General features: G+C 39.5%; 1 protein-coding gene across 2 annotated transcripts in view; it reads right to left on the reverse strand.

Annotated features, from left to right (window-relative positions):
- The window catches only part of OFD1 (OFD1 centriole and centriolar satellite protein), a 32,388-nt gene extending 12,451 nt beyond the window's left edge, over positions 1 to 19,937 (reverse strand). For both annotated transcript variants that reach the window (XM_084869820.1, XM_084869819.1), the window contains exons 1-13: positions 19,786 to 19,937; positions 18,325 to 18,423; positions 15,169 to 15,369; positions 13,081 to 13,149; positions 12,963 to 12,993; positions 11,784 to 11,891; positions 10,342 to 10,478; positions 9,850 to 10,023; positions 7,645 to 7,751; positions 5,573 to 5,692; positions 3,579 to 3,652; positions 1,624 to 1,715; positions 478 to 667 (exon numbers count right to left, since the gene is read on the reverse strand). In XM_084869820.1, the coding sequence (XP_084725946.1) occupies positions 478 to 667; positions 1,624 to 1,715; positions 3,579 to 3,652; positions 5,573 to 5,692; positions 7,645 to 7,751; positions 9,850 to 10,023; positions 10,342 to 10,478; positions 11,784 to 11,891; positions 12,963 to 12,993; positions 13,081 to 13,149; positions 15,169 to 15,369; positions 18,325 to 18,417 (1,396 nt within the window). In that variant the 5' untranslated portion in view covers positions 18,418 to 18,423; positions 19,786 to 19,937. The remainder of the gene's footprint in view (positions 1 to 477; positions 668 to 1,623; positions 1,716 to 3,578; positions 3,653 to 5,572; positions 5,693 to 7,644; positions 7,752 to 9,849; positions 10,024 to 10,341; positions 10,479 to 11,783; positions 11,892 to 12,962; positions 12,994 to 13,080; positions 13,150 to 15,168; positions 15,370 to 18,324; positions 18,424 to 19,785) is intronic.
- Between the last annotated feature and the right edge of the window lie 63 nt (positions 19,938 to 20,000).

Raw genomic sequence — 20,000 nt, forward strand, 5'->3', positions numbered from 1 at the left:
AGGGAAGGAAGAATTCCCAGAGGTAGAGAGAATAAGCTGGCATAGGCACAGGCACTGGTGAGAGGCCATTCCACAAGCAATGGGATCTTGCCTGGCTGAGAGGCACAGGGCCAGCCCACAGCCAATGTACGCAGCTGGGGGAGGGGAGAATGGCAGGGAGGGGATAACAACCACCTCACCTCATTCTCATCCCTCCTTCCCAGCAAAGAGGGTGACCCCACTGGCCAAACCTGAACAGCAGAGGGCGAAGGGAAATTGGTACAATCCAGAGAGGCAGATTTGTACAGTTTAAAAACATTTCTTCTTAGTCACACTACTAATACAACAGCAAGCAAAAAGGCAGTAACTTCAAATCGAGAGTCTTAAGTGCATAAAATTTTTCTGATTGAAGCCTCCTTTTATAGGTAGTACAACGCAGTTTCATAATACTAAGCTAATATGAATTACAAAGACATGCATATCAGGAAAAAGACATACAGTTTAAGAGATGCACTTTTTCATTTCTGCTCTCTTCCAGTTGTTGCATAAGTAATTTATTTTGAGCCTGACACTCTAGTTTCTCTTCTTTTAGACGTGAATAGTCACTCATCTCTTTCATCTTTTCATTCAGCAGGTGGTTTTGCTTGGTTATTGCCAAGGACTGGGACTTGAGAGACTCAAGCTCAAGCTGGAATTGAAAAAAAATTTGCATTTTTCAATGAACAGTGACTGCAGTACTGCTTACTCAAAAGCTGGCAGGCTGCTTTAAGCTGGGCATCACAATGCAATTAAGGTCACCGGACAGAAGTCTTATTCTCTGCAGTAAGAAGAGCCTGACTTCGGGGGAAGTTCATCCAACCTCATACTTATCCAGAATCCTGGCCTACAAAGCAAGTGCTTCTGCTTAAGTTTATCACCTGTTTTCCAGATGCAACTAAGGTTCCAATAGCAATCAGACTGTAGCAATGTTTTTAAATATGAAAAGTGAACTGTCACAAACACGCTGTGGGTGCTTTCCTTTTCTTTGTACATCTCATGTTTGCATATAAACGCTTACAAAGTTTTCAAATAAATAAGTCATTACAGCTGCAAAAATACATTTTATGTGCAGGATATATTCACGTTATGTCAAGTTCTAGCTCGGTCCTTCAGATAGAACATGTGATGAACAGAAGGAAAATAAAGTGGCATGTGAAAAACACATTTCATTCTGTTTTAACCTGTAAGATACTATGTAATGACAGGAATGGGAAGGGAAGAGGCTGAGGCAGAAACTAAAATGCGCTGGACACCTGCTATGGGTTAGGCACATAAGTCAGCTCACTAAGGAACCTCAACCACCAAGGAATGTGGGCAGCACCCCAATGCTTAAGGAACTTGTCTGAGTACACAAGCAGGAAGGGAGAGACACAGGATTTAAGCAGAACTCCAGACCCCAAAGGATGTACTTCCCATGCTTCCCTGGGAGACTAAGACTGAAAGGAAGAACTACTGAATTAATTTAAGTTGGGCCATCACCATCTTAGTCATATAATAGTCCAAATACATTAAGACAGTAACAAGCTAAATTATGTATGACTGACACTAAAATTCCATATACTGCCTAGCATCAATTTCAAAAAAAACAATAGGCTTAGCAATTACCTCAAGTTCTTTCACACGAGTTGCACAATGATAGAGTTCTTCCTTCTTTGAATTAAGAGCCAACAGCTGCTCTTGCAATTGTATAGCTTTTTCTGAAAGAGAGAGCCAACCAATTAAACATATTTTTCTAGTGGATACAGAACTCATTTAAGAATTTGTGGCCAATGTCAGAACTAATGATCGTTATTTCATCATCTAAAATAGCAGGTGTCAGAGTCCAAAATCAGTAGGGCAAGTAAGAAATAAGCCCTTTTTCCCAATTGGTGATGGGAAGTTAGTCCTAACGGTCCCTATGTGGTGAGCTTCCTATTACACACACCAACCAGAGTTACACCAGGTGCTTAGAGCCCTCATGCCCAGAGATCTGAATTTCCTTAAACACGAAGATTTGTCTCACGATTTTATAGTCACTATTTTGTCATTTTCACTTCATCTAATACAAGTCTATGCAGGTATTATCATCAAAAAATAATTAGCTGACTACATAACGGTACTAATTCCTAAAGAAGTATTAGTCTCCACAAGATAGTCACAGAGGATCAGCCACACGCTGGGTGTCCTTGCAGGTCTCCATCAAGTACCCAGCCCTGGTTTACTCCAAGAAGTCCTTTGAAATTTCCACTGAAGTTCAACTTCTTGTCACAGGCAAGTTCCTAGAAATATACTGAAAGGTAAAATACCTAGAGATTGAAAAATTATTCAACTTTCCTTTATAGTGCTGGGCTAATTATATAACAGTTCAGGGGGGTTTAGTCAAGTGGAAATAACATGAGGCCTAAAAACGTAAGTTAAAGAAATAAGAAACTGGGTCACAGGAGACAGAGATGTTAAAATAAAATTTTCCGTAAGTAAAAAAATGGAGTCTCTCATGGTAAAAACCACAATGAGATATCACTCTGAACCTATCAGAATGGCTATCACCAATAAATCAACAAACAACATGTGCTGGCAGGGATGTGGAAAAAGGAAACCCTCATACACTGTTGTTGGGATGCAGATTGGTGCAGCCACAATGAAAAACAGTATGGAGGGTCCTCAGAAAATTAAAAATAGAACTGTCATATGATCCAGCAATTCCACTTCTTGGCATATATCCACCAAAACCCCCAAAACACTCGTTTGGAAAGATATATGTATGCACCTCTATGTTCACTACATCATTACTAGTAACAGCCAAGATATGGAAGCAACCTAGACGACCATTGATAGATGAATGGATAAAGAATATGTGGCCTATATACACAATGGAGTATTACTCAGCTACAGAAAATAATGTGATCTTGCCATTTGCAACAACATGGATGGACCTAGAGGGTATTATGGTAAGTGAAATAATTCTGTCAGAGAAAAGCAAATACTTTGATTTAACTTATATGTGGAATCTAAAAAAAATTAACAAAACAAAAAAAACAGACCCATAAATATAATTAACAAGTTGATGACTGCCAAAAGGGAGGGAGGGAGATGGGATTGAAAAAAATCCTGAAAACCCTACTTTCTCTCAGGTTAAGTGTCATTTTTTATATACTTTTCTTATTTAAAAAATATATTTTATATTTTGTCCTGGACTGTGTTGCTCAGTTGCCAGTGAACCAATGTTTCTCTTATAGATGTTTCTCTCTAACCCCCTCCTTCCTCTCTATTTAAAAAATATATTTTATATTTTGTCCTGACTGTGTTGCTCAGTTAGTTTTCAGTGGATCAATGTTTCTCTTATAGATGTTTCTCTCTAACCCCCTCCTTTCCTCTCTAAAATCAAAAACCTATTTTTTAAAATATAATATGTATATAAAGTTGGGTAAAATCCCGCCAGTAAATAACTGATCTCTGTGAATATACAAAAGGTTAAACAGGAAGGTTTGCAAAAACAAAGTGAAAGACAATGATTATTTTTTAAATTTTGTAAAAATTGAAAGGGTAAAAAATGTGCAATTTTTGTAGTAATAATGCATCACCTTTATTCTTTCTGTCTTCTTCAACCAGTTTGTTAGTTTTGGCAATGTAGTCATCCTTTAGCTCAAGTTGATACCTGAGAATCAGAATGACTAAAATGAGTTTCTTGTCACTTTTGTGGACAGATTCCTATCAATGTGTTGAGCTTCTGTGGCACCTGGGTGCCTAAGGGCATGAACATGACCGTATATAACTTCAAGGTCTCTCAGTACTAAGGCCAGAGATCCCAATTCTGAATACACAAGGTCCATTAAGAGCCTGCTGCAATCCTGTAAACTGGGTCCCGAGAACTCATGTTATTGTGAGGTTACTGAGAACAATTATTCCAGAGGTCTGGACTGACACGAAAAAGTAAATTAAGTTAAATTTACACTGACACAACTGACTAAATCCCAAAAGATAAGAAATCAGTCACATCCAATCCATCTGCCTTGCCCTGCCTCCCACCAGAAAAACTTTAGCCTCAGGGGCCAGGCACAGTGTTCTGAGCCAACTGCCACCGCCTTCATGTCTGGGTTAGCAATACTAAAAGGCACACTTTCAAGCAGTTTTACTTATCTCCACCAACTGCTACTAGCAGACTTTTTGGCTCAGAGATAGGGGGAGGCAGGGGAAGCAGTCCTGCGAACTCCAACCTTTGCTAAAGTCACAGAGGATACCCAAAGCAATGTAAGTTAATACACACACTTACTCATTTAATCCTAAAGTTTAACAACTACAGGTATGTCAGTGTTTGCTACTATACTCAAGGAGCTCACATGAAAGTATGTAACGATAACATCCATCATTTCAAACTCAATATATGGAAAGGTACTATATTTTTTATCAGACTTCTTTGAAAGAATAAGCTTCAAGATGGTGAAGGCCTTGGGGGGAGGAGTGGTAGCAGGCTAGAAGGGATTAAATAGGGGGGGAAAGGACATATGCAATACTTTCAATAATAAAGATTACAAAAAGAATAAGCTCAAGAAATGTTTGCAAGTACTATGTAATGGAATATTAATGACAAATTATGGGCAAGGCAGTAAAAAAAGGGGGGCAATGATTAAGAAATACCAGAGCAGCTCAGTTGAGTCATCTCTTCAACAAGAACTTACTCAACGAATATTAACTGAACACTTATTATGTGTTAGATATTATACTGAGCACTGGTGAGAAAAGTTACCATATGGATTTAATATCTTTGCATTAAGGTATTATAGTCACTATAATACAATAAAACACAGACTATAGGAAAGCATAGTAACCACAGTTATCCATATTTTCCTTTTCCTGTATAAATTTTTTCTTCATATAATTAATTTGTTTCTTTCTTTTAAAAAAATATATATTTTATTGATTTTTTTACAGAGAGGAAGAGAGAGGGATAGAGAGAAACATCGATGAGAGAGAATCATCGATCAGCTGCCTCCTGCACACCCCCAACTGGGGATATGCCAGCAACGAAGGTACATGCCCTTGACCGGAATCGAACCTGGGACCTTTTAGTCCGCAGGCCGATGCTCTATCCACTGAGCCAAACCGGTTTCGGCAAGTTTATTTCTTTTGATTCTGGCTTTGCAGAATCTTGAAGGAATACAAGGTACATGTCCCATGACAAACACTATAACCTCTAGGTAGAATAATATATAGTGTTAGATACCGCCATCTTAGTGGCAGTACAAGTGGGGTATAGAAAAAGAGAACTAAAGGTGATTATAATTCCACTTTTACAGCTCATCAGCAGTGTGAGCTAAGAAAAGTCACAAGGTGCCCTAATGATAAAAGCAAATTACAGGCCCTCAATACATGTTAGAGAAGCTACAAGTAAGAACGAGCAAAGATGTTATTCTCTGTACTGTAACTCTGTAAAACTATGCTAAATACTCATGGGAAAGGCTTGACTATCAATGAAAACATGAACTTTCACCAGAAAATGTTAGTCTTATCTGCTTCACTAGTGTTGCCATCAAGTTAATTCAAACATATTACTTATTTAAGAATGCCAAACAATTACTTTAGAACTTCATTCTTGAGCTTCTGGTCAAAGTTCTCTTCCATACTCATTATATTCAGCTCCCGTCTCTTAAGTGCATCAGCCACAGTTTTATGTTTTTCTTGTTGTAGCTTCTGGGCCCTGAAATTAGCAAAAACAAAAAAAGCAGATGAAAAGCTGTAATATCTGAAATAAAGACTTTAAGAGAAAAAATAACGTGATTTTTAGCTCCATGGACTAAAACTGTTATGTGACTGTCACCTCTAGGAAATAAATGGAAATAGCCAGAATCCTCCATCTATACTATAAACTGGCCAAGTTATATCAGATCTGAAATAGCAGACGGAGCAGCATGGTGGCACCAGGTTGCAGGGAGTGGGCAAGTGTCCAGACCAAAGTGTTTTTTCACAAAAGACAACCCACACTTAAAAAAGTTACAGATGATAAATGGCCGAAATCAATCCAGGTGAAAACAATGCTATTACATTAAAGCTACATACCAAACTTCAGTGTACTTTAGTACTTGTTCTTCTGTAAGATTGTTTATGTGAGATTTAACTGATTAGCCTATATTAAAGACAGATTTGTTTTTGGAATTTAATAATCTAGTGATTGAATATTGAAAAGTGTGCCGAAAGAGAGAAAATGTAGATGGATCAATGAGAACTTCCAAATACTGAAGAATGGAATGACCTTCAAGTGAGACCTTAAATCAACCACAAACCAATCCCAGATCCAGGTAATCAGGTTCATAAGGTACTCAGATCAAGCCATGGGAAGTGTTAGGGAAAGCTGACCATTTCAAGAAAAAGAAGCTCTTTGTGTTAGCTCCCTCTGCTGGCTAATCTGTAAAACAATGGAGCAGTAAACTACATCTACTGGCTTATACAGCATGCTTAGAAGCCAGGAAAGGTTAGTTAGGGCAGTGGTCGGCAAACTCATTAGTCAACAGAGCCAATTATCAACAGTACAACGATTGAAATTTCTTTTGAGAACCATTTTTAAACTTAAGCTTCTTCTAACGCCACTTCAAAACAGACTCTCCCAGGCCGTGGTATTTTGTGGAAGAGCCACACTCAAAGGGCCAAAGAGCTGCTGCCGACCACGGGGGTTAGGGGAAGTGAAGATAAAGTGATGATGTAATCTTGAGCCATCTCCATCCAAATTTTGTCACTTTTTATTTGATCTCATGATCAATTTATCACTACTGCAAAAAACAGAGTAAGTTAGGCAGAGAGGAGAAATCAAATGAATTAAGCCTACATAAAAGAGAGAACATGCCCTAGCTGGTCTGGCTCACTGGATAGGGCGTTGGCCTGCGGACTGAAGGGTCCTAGGTTCCATTCCGGTCAGTGACACAGGCCTGGGTTGCAGGTTCATTCCCCAGTGAGAGGCGTGCAGGAGGCAGCCAATCAATGATTCTCTCTTATCATTGATGCTTCTATCTCTCTCTCCCTCTCCCCTCCTCTCTGAAATCAATAAAAAATTAAATGAGAGAACATTAATGAAGACTAGGGTCAAATCCTCTAATGAAATAAGAGTATCTGTGAGTGTCAACTAATAGCAGAACCTAATGGGAAAGAAAGCTTATTGCATAAATGAGACTGATGAGCTTGCCATTAATGACAGGTAAGATGTGAATAATTAAATATTGGTGAGTACTTTAAAAAAGTACACACACATCACAGTTTCACCCAGTACAAGTCAAGTCAGAGCCACCGCATTTCCTCTGACAGCAAAGCAGTTCAATATGTTTGCAATTCAGTTACTTTATGCATATGCAACCGTTAGGTCTGAATGACTGAATGTAAGTGTGCAACATGATTTTTTAGAATTGTTAGCTCCTTCCACATACTGGTCTGGTTTTACTATAGCCTAATGATGGTGTTTCACTCTGCTAGTCATCCCAATGTCTAATATTTCAAAAGCAAAATCCTAGTCTTTGTTTCTCTCAACTTGTGCCTTTTAAAACCAGGTGATGGCACCTTTATAATCAAGAACTCTACTTGGCAATTAGCATTAGAATAATTATATGTATTTAGTTCTTTTTAAACTCACAAACTCTGAATATTAAACATGAAAACATTACTTACAAGTCAAAAGCTTCAATTCTTTGATTCAGCTCTGCTTCTCTGCCTCTTAGCAAATCAATATCTTTTAGTAGAAGCTGCCTTTGAGCATAAATTTCTTTTGTCTCCATCTGTCAAGTAAAGCATTAATTTTTAGCAAGCAAGCTGAAGGAAATAAAATAGATTTGAACTAATGGACTGCTTCTTACATTCCAGAGAACAAAGTAGACATTTAGAGGAACAATTTCACTTTCAAGAGGTTCCACCTCAAGGTATGCATTTGCCTGTTCTAGTTACACAAGAATTTACTACTTCCCATTACTGTTAAGCTACATTACCCTAGTATTCCTAGCATCCCTTGTGTAATTATTCTATTTAACATGTTACTTAAAATTTTGATAAAATCTTCAATTAAAAAAAGAAATGAAACATACATTCAACAATAAAACTAACAAAGCAGAATCCCCATGGTTCTGCATCTGTTGCCTGAACATTTCAATTCACAGAGGTTCTGCCTTGGTCAGCATGAGCAAGCTGGTATGAAGCCAAAAAAAACAGGCCACACTTCCATTTGCGTGTTCACTGAGCAAGGATTTACTAAATATCATGTCAGAAAGCACACTGGGAGCTGGATATGAAAAGAGGAATATAGTCCTCATCTTTTAAAAAATTCACAATTTACTAAGGGAGAAACCATCATACTACAATGTGATGATTTCACAACCAGAGTCCAGTCTCCACCGCAGGAATGACACCTAAATGAGTCCATCAATGGGAATCAAGGAAAGTGTACCAGGAGGCAACATTTAAGCTGGAGTTTGAAGAACATGACAGTTTTATCAGGGAGAGAAGGGGACAGACATTCGGGTGGCAGAGTAAAGGCAAAGTGTCTTTTTGAGAATGGCAACCTTCTCCAGAGCAGAGCCTTCAGGGAAATCTGTGACTAAATGGAGACAGCGGCTAACAACTAACTGGTTGATTTAATCTAGTCAGTAAACTACCTTGAAGATGAAAGTGTTAGTCTGAACACAACCCATCATCTCGAAAACCAGTGCTTCCATTTATTTTTATAGCTAAAATGAGTGCAATTCCCAGAAATGCTACCCAAAATCATAGAGGGGGTACAATCACCATTAATAACTGGGTCTTACTGAGAAGCTCCAAGTAAGGATTGATGCCTGGACGAAGCCTTTTACTCGACCATCTCCTGGCATCAGTAAGTTCTGGCTGCACATAGGAAACCGTTCCCCCAATCTAATCAGGTCTGACCCCCTTGGGAAAGGAACAGTTTTCCCTAAAGGAGTGGATCCAATCCCTGCTGCTGACATGCACTTCCCACCACTCCTCAATCTCTCCGAAATCTGTCCAGTCCCTTTCCTGGGTGCTAAGATTACATGGATGATGCTTACAGCCCCAGACCTCTCTAATCCAGGAACATTCGCCTTTGCTTGGATGGAAGCACAGTGCATCTGGTTTCCAACTGCACCTAGAAGCTCAATTGTAACTCTTGTCCTCTTTGGTCCACCCTTATTCTTCCACCTGCCAGTCTCCGTCTCCCCAGACCTACTCCTTGATGTCTGAGATGGCCATGTAGCTCTTCCTTCTCCCCCATGTTAGTAGCCATCCACCCTCTGCTCTGGCTCCATTCACCATCATGCTGAATCTCAAATGTCTTCAATTAAACAGGTTTTCTCAAATCAAATAAATTCAGCTCCATAAAGCTCCACTCCCAACCATCTTTCTGCTCTCACAGAGCTTCCAAATCTTCCCAAGAGCAACAACAGAACAATCACCTACAAGTACCTCGTTAGTTCTACTTCTATTCCAGGTTGCCCACCTCAGCAGGAACCCCAAATCAGCTCAAGCAGTCCCATCAGAGAGCTGCTCTGCTCCTCCCCCCTACTCCAGTAGCCATTCCACACCTCTAGTCCTCTCCTCAAGGTCACTACCTAATCCTCACATCTGTCTGCTGCTAATTTCCTGCGAGTATCTCACACTTCTGACATGAACATTCACTTCCACTTTTCCTTCCAGCAGTCTCAGAAAAAGAAGTCTATATCTCCTTTTCAAGGCCGATTCTTCCACGTCCACTCTTGACCACAGTCCTTACTGGTCCTCTAGGGCCTGAGCCATCAATTGTTCAATTAAATGTCCCATCTCGCTCCTGGACTTCGAGCCAATCTAACAGCTGCAGAAAGAGCCACCCAATAAACAATTTTAAAATATTACCTCCTGGTGTTTCTGAATTCTCTCCAGGGATATCTTTTCCCGATTAAGGAGGGCTTCGGATTTTGCTTGACAAGTTCTCTCAACCTCACTCCAGAACTTTGCTATTTCCTGTTCAGACTTTCTTTTCTCTTCCATTTTAATTTTTATTATTTCAGTGTTTTTGAAATGCTGCAACTGTCAATTGATCACAAATAATTGTAAATACCAGTAAAGTACTATAAAAATAGTAACAAATTCTCCATGGTTAGGTTTAACATTCACACTCTAAATATACTTAGTTTAATTCACCTTTACTTTCATCTCATTCACTGTACCTATCAGGATTCATTCAAAAGGCAAAAAGAAATGGCATCAAGTGGAAAGAAAAATACCATGCAAAACAGTATAGTACCACATTCATTAATAAATATTCTAGATATTTTCCTACATACCTAAGAATGAAAAAAACAAGCAAAAATATCACTTTTGTTAATAGCAACAAGATAAACTTACCTTTTCATGCATTTCTGCCTGAAGCTGTTGCTCTATTTCTCTCTTATATTCACTTAACTTCTGTTCTAAAGAGTCTAATTTTGGATGCTGAGAGTAAGCACCTGCAAACTGATCGTCAATATGCTGAAGCTTCTCAGCTATTAAAAAAAACACAGGCAGTTAGAGTAGAGGAATGAGGCCAGGGGAGCAAGAAGTCTGTTCAAAAGCAAAGAATACATGGGATGAGAGCAGGGAGGTCTGCAGTTTACTTTGAAATAATTCAAAAAATTAAGATAGATTACTGAATAGACAGAAAGTGATCAAGCAAGTATAACACAAATTTAATGGTGAACTGTAAAACTATTCAACTTTTTGATTGTTTGAAAATTTTCTCATACAATGTCAGTGAAAAAGAAAGCAAAGTTTAAGTCAGAAAACACTGGCATCTCTTTCCAGTCTCTAAGTGACAAAGCAGAGTTCTTTTATCGGTGAAAGTCGAGTCACATGTTCAAAACACTGACCTTAAAATGAATCAAAGATTATGAATTTCAAATCTTCCATTTTACAGAGGACACAGGTGCCCGTACAGTGTAGGTGACTCTCATCGAGGGCTAAGCCACTATACAATGGCATAACTGGGACGAAAGCCAGGTCTACTGATTCTCTCATTCCAGTGCTCTCTCCAGCATACCCACAGCCCTCACACCAAATGTGGATCGGAATCAAACGTTAACAAGAGTGAAAACCCACACCAAGAGTGCAATCTCAACTATGTGAACACCAGTGCCCACCAAAAAGTATGCACAGGAAAAAAAAGGCTGGCAGAAGCAGATTAAGATATTTGATCTTACTAACAAGTTATTGCTCCTTGTAAGGAGGAACCAGGATTAATCACAGCATTTTAGCCAGCTGTTTCCCTTCTGAGCATACAACTAAAGGCATGATGGTACTGTATGTAGAAAGGCTATACCATGAAAAGGATCTGGATCATGGACCAGAAAACTTGGGATTCTAGTTTCAGTTCTGACCCAAATTGGGTGTTTCCAAGTTGTTTTTCCTTTGTCTGGCGACCTCGGTTTCCTCAACTATAAAATGAAGTGATGGGCCACTGACTTCTCTAGTTCTCTGCAATATAAATAATCTAGGTCTTCTCACATTAGTGACTATAAATAAAGTTAGACAAAACACAGGGAAGAGCCTCCCAGTTGAGAGGTTCAACCCAACAAACAAGAATGTGGGCCTCTGCATGCCCCTGGTGATCATGGAGGGAGGGGCAGCACTGAAGATAGAACTGGTCCCTTCCAGCAATGACACAAGAGGAAATGAGCATTCCCACCCCCCTGCAGTTTACATCCCTCCCAGTCTAGTAACACAGACAACATGGGAAAGGAGGTCATGTCCTTCATTCAAAAAAAACAAAACAAAACAGAAAACCTGAAATTATGAAAGAATCCTGCAATTACCAAGAGTGTCTTTGCTAGGCAACATCGGACTTGTCTGAGTATCCACGTCACAAGTATCTTTAGCCTGAAGAGATTGTGCCATTTGTTTTAGAAACTCCACAAGAAAACCTAAAAAACACAATGTACATTTAAGTTTGGTCTTAAAACTTTCATTCAACCATTGCTCACTCACAGTTTACAAATTTTGGGTTTATCACATTATCCTGTTTTACATTATATATTTTTAAAGAATACTTTGAGGAAAGTCCTTCCCAAGCATGACACAAAAATCTAGAAGTGATAAAGAGAAATATTTGACAACATAAAAATTAAGAACTTATATGTGGCATGAAATAAAGTCAAAAGACAAATGGTAGCTGGAAAAATAGTTACTATATTTTGGAGACAGAACATTAATTTTCATATATCAAAGAGCTCTTACAAATCAGTAAGAAAATTCTTAAAAGGGCATGGACAAAGAGTTTAGAGGGAAAAAATTAATTTTAAATAAATAGAATCATAAACAAATGCAAATACTACAACAGAGAAATCCTATTTTCCAAATAAGACTGCTAAGATTAAAATTCTGATCATATATGAAGTGCTGACAAGGGTGTGGGGAAACTGGCAGGCTCAATCACTCAGGAGGGAAATTTGTCAATATCTGTGTATTCAAAATGAACATGCCCTTTAACCTAGTCTTAAGACTGGCTATTTTACAGTTAGCTCAGAGTTCTATATAATCTTTGCCACTAGGATTCCTGACATGTCTGCTATTTATAGTTTTTGAGTTTCAGAAATTTTACTAGGATGCTAGATGAAGCTGGGAAGCTCAATTGATGTTTCTTTTCAGCCAGACTAAGCTTTGAAGAAAGGAAATTCATCCTAAAATGCTACTGGAAGTTTGAAAACCCAGTTGAAGTACAAACACTACCTCTATAATTATTCAAAGTGTATCTTATTTCAGTATCTAAGAGCTATTTAAAAAATTGAAGTTTAGAGGAAATGATCTACATTTGTCAAAGCAATAGATGGATTCTACTGTTTATTAAAAAGGTCAGGAATTGTCAGCAAAAAAATCCATAATTTAATTCAAATTTGATTCCCTATTCTTCCCTCTAAAAATTATGTTTCATACTTTTATAGGAAAAGTGCATGACAAAGATGGTATTAAATCTCTGTAAAGATGAAAGTTCCTACCTTTTTTGTTTTCTTTATCAAATCCTGAGACCTATTAAAATAAAACATTTCACTTTTATTCAACTATTCAGATATAATTAACAAACCAAAGCAGGTTATAAAAACTAAATAATCCTACCAGTGATTTGTAGAGACTGGATTCAGGCTTGATTTTAATGAGTTGTAATAGATCTTGCATAGTAAATACCTTAAGGGAAAAAATATTAATTAGATAGACATTTTTACATTAATGTCTAAAAGATGAATTAAGGTGTTTCTGAATATGACTAGAAATCATCTTCAGATTAAATAAAGATGATAACTGCTAATATAAAATTGAAGCTGTTTCTTATACTACTAAATAAATTACAATAAACATATTGAGATCATATGGATAAAATATTTCTTGATCATGTAATTAATCTCCAAATATTTCACAATGAAGATGATATGCCTAACAAATGACAGAAATGATTAGTGCCTTACAGATGATAAACACTCAAACATCTGATGAATCAATGAATATGAGTCATGAGTGAATTCCAGGGTCTTTCAACTGCAATGAATTTTTTTAAAATACTGCTTCAAAATGTAAATAAACCAAATTTTTACTATCTTTACAACTATGAATGACTAAAGTATACTGCAAATAGTTTTAAACAAATATTCTGGGTAGCTATTTTTAATATACACTAAGTGGCCAGATTATTATGATTTCTGAACACATAATAATCAGGCCACTCAGTGTGTTTGTGTGTGTGTGTGTGTGTGTGTGTGTGTGTGCGCACGCGCGCACGTGTGAGGGGTGGTGCCGGTGCATGAATTCGTGCATGGGTGGGGTCCAGCCAGCCTGGCCAGGGGGAAGAGACATGGGCAGTTCTGAACTGCCTGCTGGCCGAGAGGACAATTTGCATATTAGTCGATTATATAGGATATACACTGAGTGGACAGATTATTATGCACTCAAGAGATCATAATCTGGCCACTCTGTGTATATTCCCAGTGCTGAGAATGTAGTCATGACTTATTTCCTATTGGTTTTCCTTTAAAGAAAATATTCTGCACAGAATTTTATAGTAGTAAAAAACTTCAGGCATGTGAGGTAGATTAATTACTGCTCCAATCACTATATAATTGACTATTATTGCTCATGCAAAAATAAAATTATGAAATGTAATGACAAACTTAAGATACTGATGGACCAAAAAAGAATTCCTAATGTTGATAAGTAAAATTTGGTTGCTAATGAATAAATGCAGCATACGTAAATTTTAAGTTTTTCAAATATTAGAGCTGTTCATGATTTCTTAAAACTTCTGAATATAAAACTTTTGGTCAAATTACAGATTAAGATAAAGATAAAACACAGGGACAACACAGAGTACACCCGAATGTCAACTATGGATTTCAGGTGATAATGATGCCACAATGTAGGCTCATTGTAAAAATGTTGATAATGAGGGAGGCTGTGCATGTAAGAGGGGGAGAGGGCGTAAGGGAACTCTTCCTTTCTGCTCAATTTTGCAGTGAACCTAAACTGCTCTAAAAAGTTAACTCTAGTTACAAAATATACAGAAAGTTTGCTATGTCTGCCTTTTAAAATACTAATAAAGTGACTAGTATGTTCAATGGTAATGGTGGAGAAAAAGTTAATTAGGAAAGTGATAAAAGGTGTTTTAATATTTGAGAACACTACAGATTTTTAAAAAGTTCATCTATTTCTTACTTCTGTTATATAATCACGAAGAGAAATATCTAGAAACAGAGACTGTGGCATCACAAAGAGCACATTTTAGAGATCTAGATTTACTGCCTTAGGTTACCACCTCAAAATCCTGTGACCTCGAGCAAATCACTCACCTCTCCAGACTGGTTCCTCATCATCTGGGTCACAGGTACACCTGCAGTGTGACTAGCCCAGTGCCAAGCTCACAACAGTCAACATAAATGGCAGTTATGAGTCTGAATCAACTACATGGGACATAAGATCAATTCTAACTCCAAAACATTTCGTGATTCTACACATCACAATTTAACAGAAGATTAACAAAGATTCCAAGGAACTGATATATCAAATTGAGTACTTCTCTTTGGTGCATTATATAAAAGATGACTGAGAAATGGACCAAGCCAGCCAAGGAGCACTCGGCTACTGTGCAGCACTTTATTATCATCTGGGATGGAAAGGTTGTTAATAGAAAATCCGGTAAGTGAGGAAAAACTTTACCTTTTCTTCTGCCAAGCCACTTTCTGGGAAGAAAACTGAAAGTGAATACTCATAGCCACATTTTTGTAAATGATCTGCCACTAAGGAATTAGAAGCGCCTATTAGAAGGGCGCTCCCTTCCACTGAAATGGACGAGGGCCTCATTTCTCCGCTCAATACAGGGTGCATCAATTCTTGAATGAGCTGCTTTCTCAGTTGTGTCTAGTCAAACAACAAAAAAAGAGAAAAGAGACAAGAGGGAAAACACTTTTAGCAGGACTATTGCACTGAAGACACACAGATTTGCCACACGATTTAGAAACCTTTTATTTCCACAGTGGTTCTAGATCCATGGACAAAAGTTACAAGTTCTCCGTTGCACACTTAGGCCATGGGTTCTGGCCAAAGAAGTCTGCTTTCATCAGTGAAAGCTTTCCAACTGACCTGGTGGTCAGAACACATGTAGACTCTTACTTGTCTTTCCTAGGAGCCCATTTCAGCAGCCTTTGGTCAAGACAGCAATCATCAGAGAAAATTCTGCTGCTTCCTCAACAGAATTCTGTGGATTGTTGGAGGTTATGAAAACAATATTGGGTGAAACCAGCTTATTGAGCATATTGATAAAAATAAAATTCCCCAAAAGGAAGTAAGATATGCAAGAGAGAAATCAGTAAACCTAAAGATGACTTATTAACATGCACTTTCATATATAGTATTTATATCTCAACACATTTCATAAATAAGGAAATTTAGGTTCAAGGTGTGTTAACTTTTTCAAGGTTATATAACTAGTGTTATTATTCCTTTGGGTTTTAAGAAAATCTCTAAATTAACTGAACTACTGGATATTTTTCTAATCTATTGTGCATATAAACTGGAAATATAATTGGGCTGAGCTTAAGAGTATGCTGCCTATATCCATGGGGTTCAACACTAAGTAATATCTAATATATTCATATTAATAGAATACCAGCAAAAAACTAATGGAGTTGCTCTACCTCTATCTCCCATACTTTAGCTAGAGAGAAGTATATAACTACCAGTATGGAACAAGACTCATACATCAAAAATCCTATAGTACAAAAGACATTTACGTTGAGCAGAATATGCATGCTCTGCCTCATCTAATGTCATTCAGTAACAGCAAATAATAAGAGAGAAACTACAGCATTCTCCATCAGTAAAATTTAGAGATGGTTTAATGAGATTTGTAACACGCTAAAGAAGTAGTATGTTTAGATCCAGCTTAATTGATAAAAGTGATTCAAGTACAAACAAGTACTGATACTGGATAAAATTTAAATGAGTGACATAAGCAGGTTGAGAGGAAAATAAGAGAATAAAATGAAATGACATCATAAATGAATTCCCATATTGATAAATACAAAAAGCATGCCATCTAGCACTTGCTAGAAGAAATGGCAAGACTGGCTAGGGTTTTCCAGCAGCTAATGCAGAGAGATATCCATTCATAATTAAACCTTGCATAGTCCCGAAGGTAACAATAAATACAATTATTGTGGGGGGAGGGGAAGTGGGAAAGAAGAGACTTGAGAATCCTCTGCACATCTCTCAGAAATTCAGACTGAGTAGACTCAAAATATGAAAAGGCCTTGATAAACATTAATAGATATCTGTGACTTTATACTTAGTCATAGATACAAATTCTTTTCAAACATCCAAATAGAGTTAGGTCACTAGAAATTTAAATAAGTGAACTCACCCCAACCACAGTCCTTGAACTGAGAAAATAAAAATTAGCTCGACTGAGATAGTAAAACTTTGCCCTAACATCGATCAAGCTGGAATTCCAGAAACAGTAGCCAGCTGCAAACAGGAAACAGTTCTCCCAAGGATATACAGCCGCTATAGAGTGAACAAGGTTAGCATAATCCTGATACCAAAGCCAAAGAATAGCGACGACAGGATTAGTCATTTTTTTACTACAGATAGGAAGCCAAACAGGACCAAATCTAATTCAGAAACACAGAGGAAAAAAATTCCACATTCAGGAATGCAATAACCATCCTACCTTAGAAGGTGTAGTAATGCATTATACCCTACAACTAATTCCAGGTGGGTTAAAGTGCTAACTATGAAAACTGAAGCCTTTTTAAAAACGTTAAAAAGTGAATATTCATCCTATTCGTAGAGAAAAAGTTATTGAGAATAATCAGGGGGAAAAATTAGTAGATTTGACCATATAGAAATATAACATCAATATTTTAGAGTAGGGGTGTTGAACTCAATCAGAGAAGGGGCCAAAATCTAAAATCCAGCCTAAATCGCAGGCCGAATGGTTTACTGAACAGTCATAAACTGACAATGTCATAAACTGACAGCGGAGTGCAGTGATGACAGCGTGGTGCGGGCCACATTGCAAGGCCTGGCGGGCTGGATTTGGCCCGCGGGCCTTGTGTTTGACACATGTGTTTTAGAGCCAATTTAAAATTGAACACCACAAAAAAGACAAAAAAGGTTAATAGTTTCTATTAAAAGAATTTTTACACAATAAGAAAACACTAACATCCTAAAAAAATGAGCAAGAGTTAAACTGCCAATACGTGGAAAACAGACAAATGGCTGGAAACTGTGCAACCTCATTAACAAAGAGATAAATACTAAAATGAAAGCTGCTTTTCAATCTTAAATTGGTTTCTAAAATGTCATAATAATAATAATAATAATAATAATAATAATAATAATATTGGAGTGAGACAAGCATTCTCAAACTGCTGATGTCACACTATTACAAATGTGTTCACTTTATAAAGCTGCTCGCTCCTATCTGAATGTCAGCCAATAAGTCTATTTGAACATAAAGACCAGACAAACGCTAAGCCGTTTGGGATGCCTGTCCCAGGGTAACCACAAACCTTAAAGATAGCACTCACCAATACCATCTGCATATCACCTTCCTTAAGGTGACCAGACGTCCCGCTTCTGGCGGGACAGTCCCGATTTTTAACAAATTTGTCCCTCGGCGTTTTAAAAAAGTCCCGATTTTTTGCCAAAAATCGGGACTTTTTTAAAACGCCGCGGGACGCGGGACAAATTGTTGAAAAGCGGGATGTCTGGTCACCTTATTTTAAAACCCAGACCCGGGGGTTAAATGTGGACTGCCTGTTACAGCTGCCACGCGTGCAAGTTGTAGAACAGATGTGCCTAAAGCGGTACCTTGAGCGCGTCCAGGATCCCTCGCTCCTTGAAGGTCTGGTACAGCTTTCTGCGCAGTTCGTCTTGAGTCAGCACGTCGTATTTGGGGGGCATTGTAGGCTGGAAGAGAAGAGGCTCGGGGTTACCGGGCAGGCAGAGGGATTGGTGACGACGGAACCAGGGCTATCCTTCGGAAAAGCGCCAAAGCCCTGCAGGGATGGCGCTTTCACGCAAACAAACAGGAAGCTTCGTCCCCTCGTCCCCTCGCCTGCACACCCGGTTAGCAGGAATGAAAGCGAACCGGAAGCGCCAGCTCCTCACGTGCACACCAGGTTGGCGCCTAAATGAAAATGGAAGCGCTGTCCCATCACGTGCTCAGCCGCTTGGCGCTCAAATGAAAACAAACCGGAAGCACAGGCGCACCTGCTTGGCGCTTTAAAGAAACAGACAGGAAGCTTCGAAGTCAAGCGCCATCCCTACGCGTGACCCGGATGGCGCGTGAATGCAAACAGACAGGAAGCGTCATCCCCCCACGTGCACACGGGGTTGGCGGTTAGCGGGGTTGGCGGTTAGCGTTTGAATTAAAACAGGATGCGTCGTGCCCTCGCGTGCGCACGCAGTTGGCGCTTTAAAGAGACAAACACCAAGTTTTGTCCCCTCTAGTGCGCAACAATCGGCGCTTTAACGAAACAAGCACGAAGCCTCGTCCCATCACACGCACCGGTTGGCGCTTTAAAGAAACAAGTAGGGGAGGGAGGGAGGGGCAAGGGTATATGTACAAAAAATAATAATTTAATAAAAAATATATTACATAAAAAATAAAAAAATAAAATAAAGAAACAAACACGAGGCCTCATCCCATCAGCGCACCCGGTTGTCGCTTTAACGAAACACGAGGCCTCGTCCCCTTAGTGCACCAGTCGGTCGGTTGGTTGGCACTTTAACGGAAACAAAAACGAAGCTTCGTCCCCTCGCGCGCACCTGGTCTGCGCTTTAACCAAACCGAAGCCTTGCCCCCTCACCCGCACCTTCACCGAAAACAAATAGGAAGCTTCGTCCCCTCGCGCACACCGGATAGGCGCTTTAACAGAAACAAACACGAAGCTTCGTCCCCTCGCACGCTTTAACGGAAACAAACGGGATGCTTCAACTCACAGGCGCACCCATCAGCTCTTTAACCAAAAACAAACAAGATGCTTAATCTCCTTACACGGGCGCCCGGTCCGCCTCCAGCGTCGCTTCCCACCGAGCCGGCCCGCCCACTCCGCCCGCTCCGCCCCCGGGTCGCGACGAGGGGATCCCTACCTTCGGAGCCCAGCCGCGGCGCGGGGCAACCGCTCAACGCTCTCCTGCCCTCTCCGAACTAAGAACCCGGCGGATAAACGCATCCCGCCCTCTCCGAACTAAGAACCCCGGCGGATAAAGGCACTTTCTCCCCTCGGGTTGCCATGGGTGGGTGGGGGACGCGAGCGCGACACTCACCTGTGGCCCACGAGTAGCGACATCGGGCGAGGAGGCTGGTGAAGCCGCGGCCCTGGAAGCCGGGGCACCACGTGAATCCTCCCCGCCGCTCAGGGCGCGTCCCGCCCTCTCCCGGAGCCCCGCCAGGTCGAGCGACCTGAGTCCCGGAGCTTCAGGAGCCTTACTGCGTCTGCGCCAGCGAGCCCGCGCGTCAACCGCCAGACGCCCCGCCCACT

Source organism: Pipistrellus hanaki (assembly GCF_964339955.1).
Source record: "Pipistrellus hanaki genome assembly, chromosome: X".
NCBI classification, from domain to species: domain Eukaryota; kingdom Metazoa; phylum Chordata; class Mammalia; order Chiroptera; family Vespertilionidae; genus Pipistrellus; species Pipistrellus hanaki.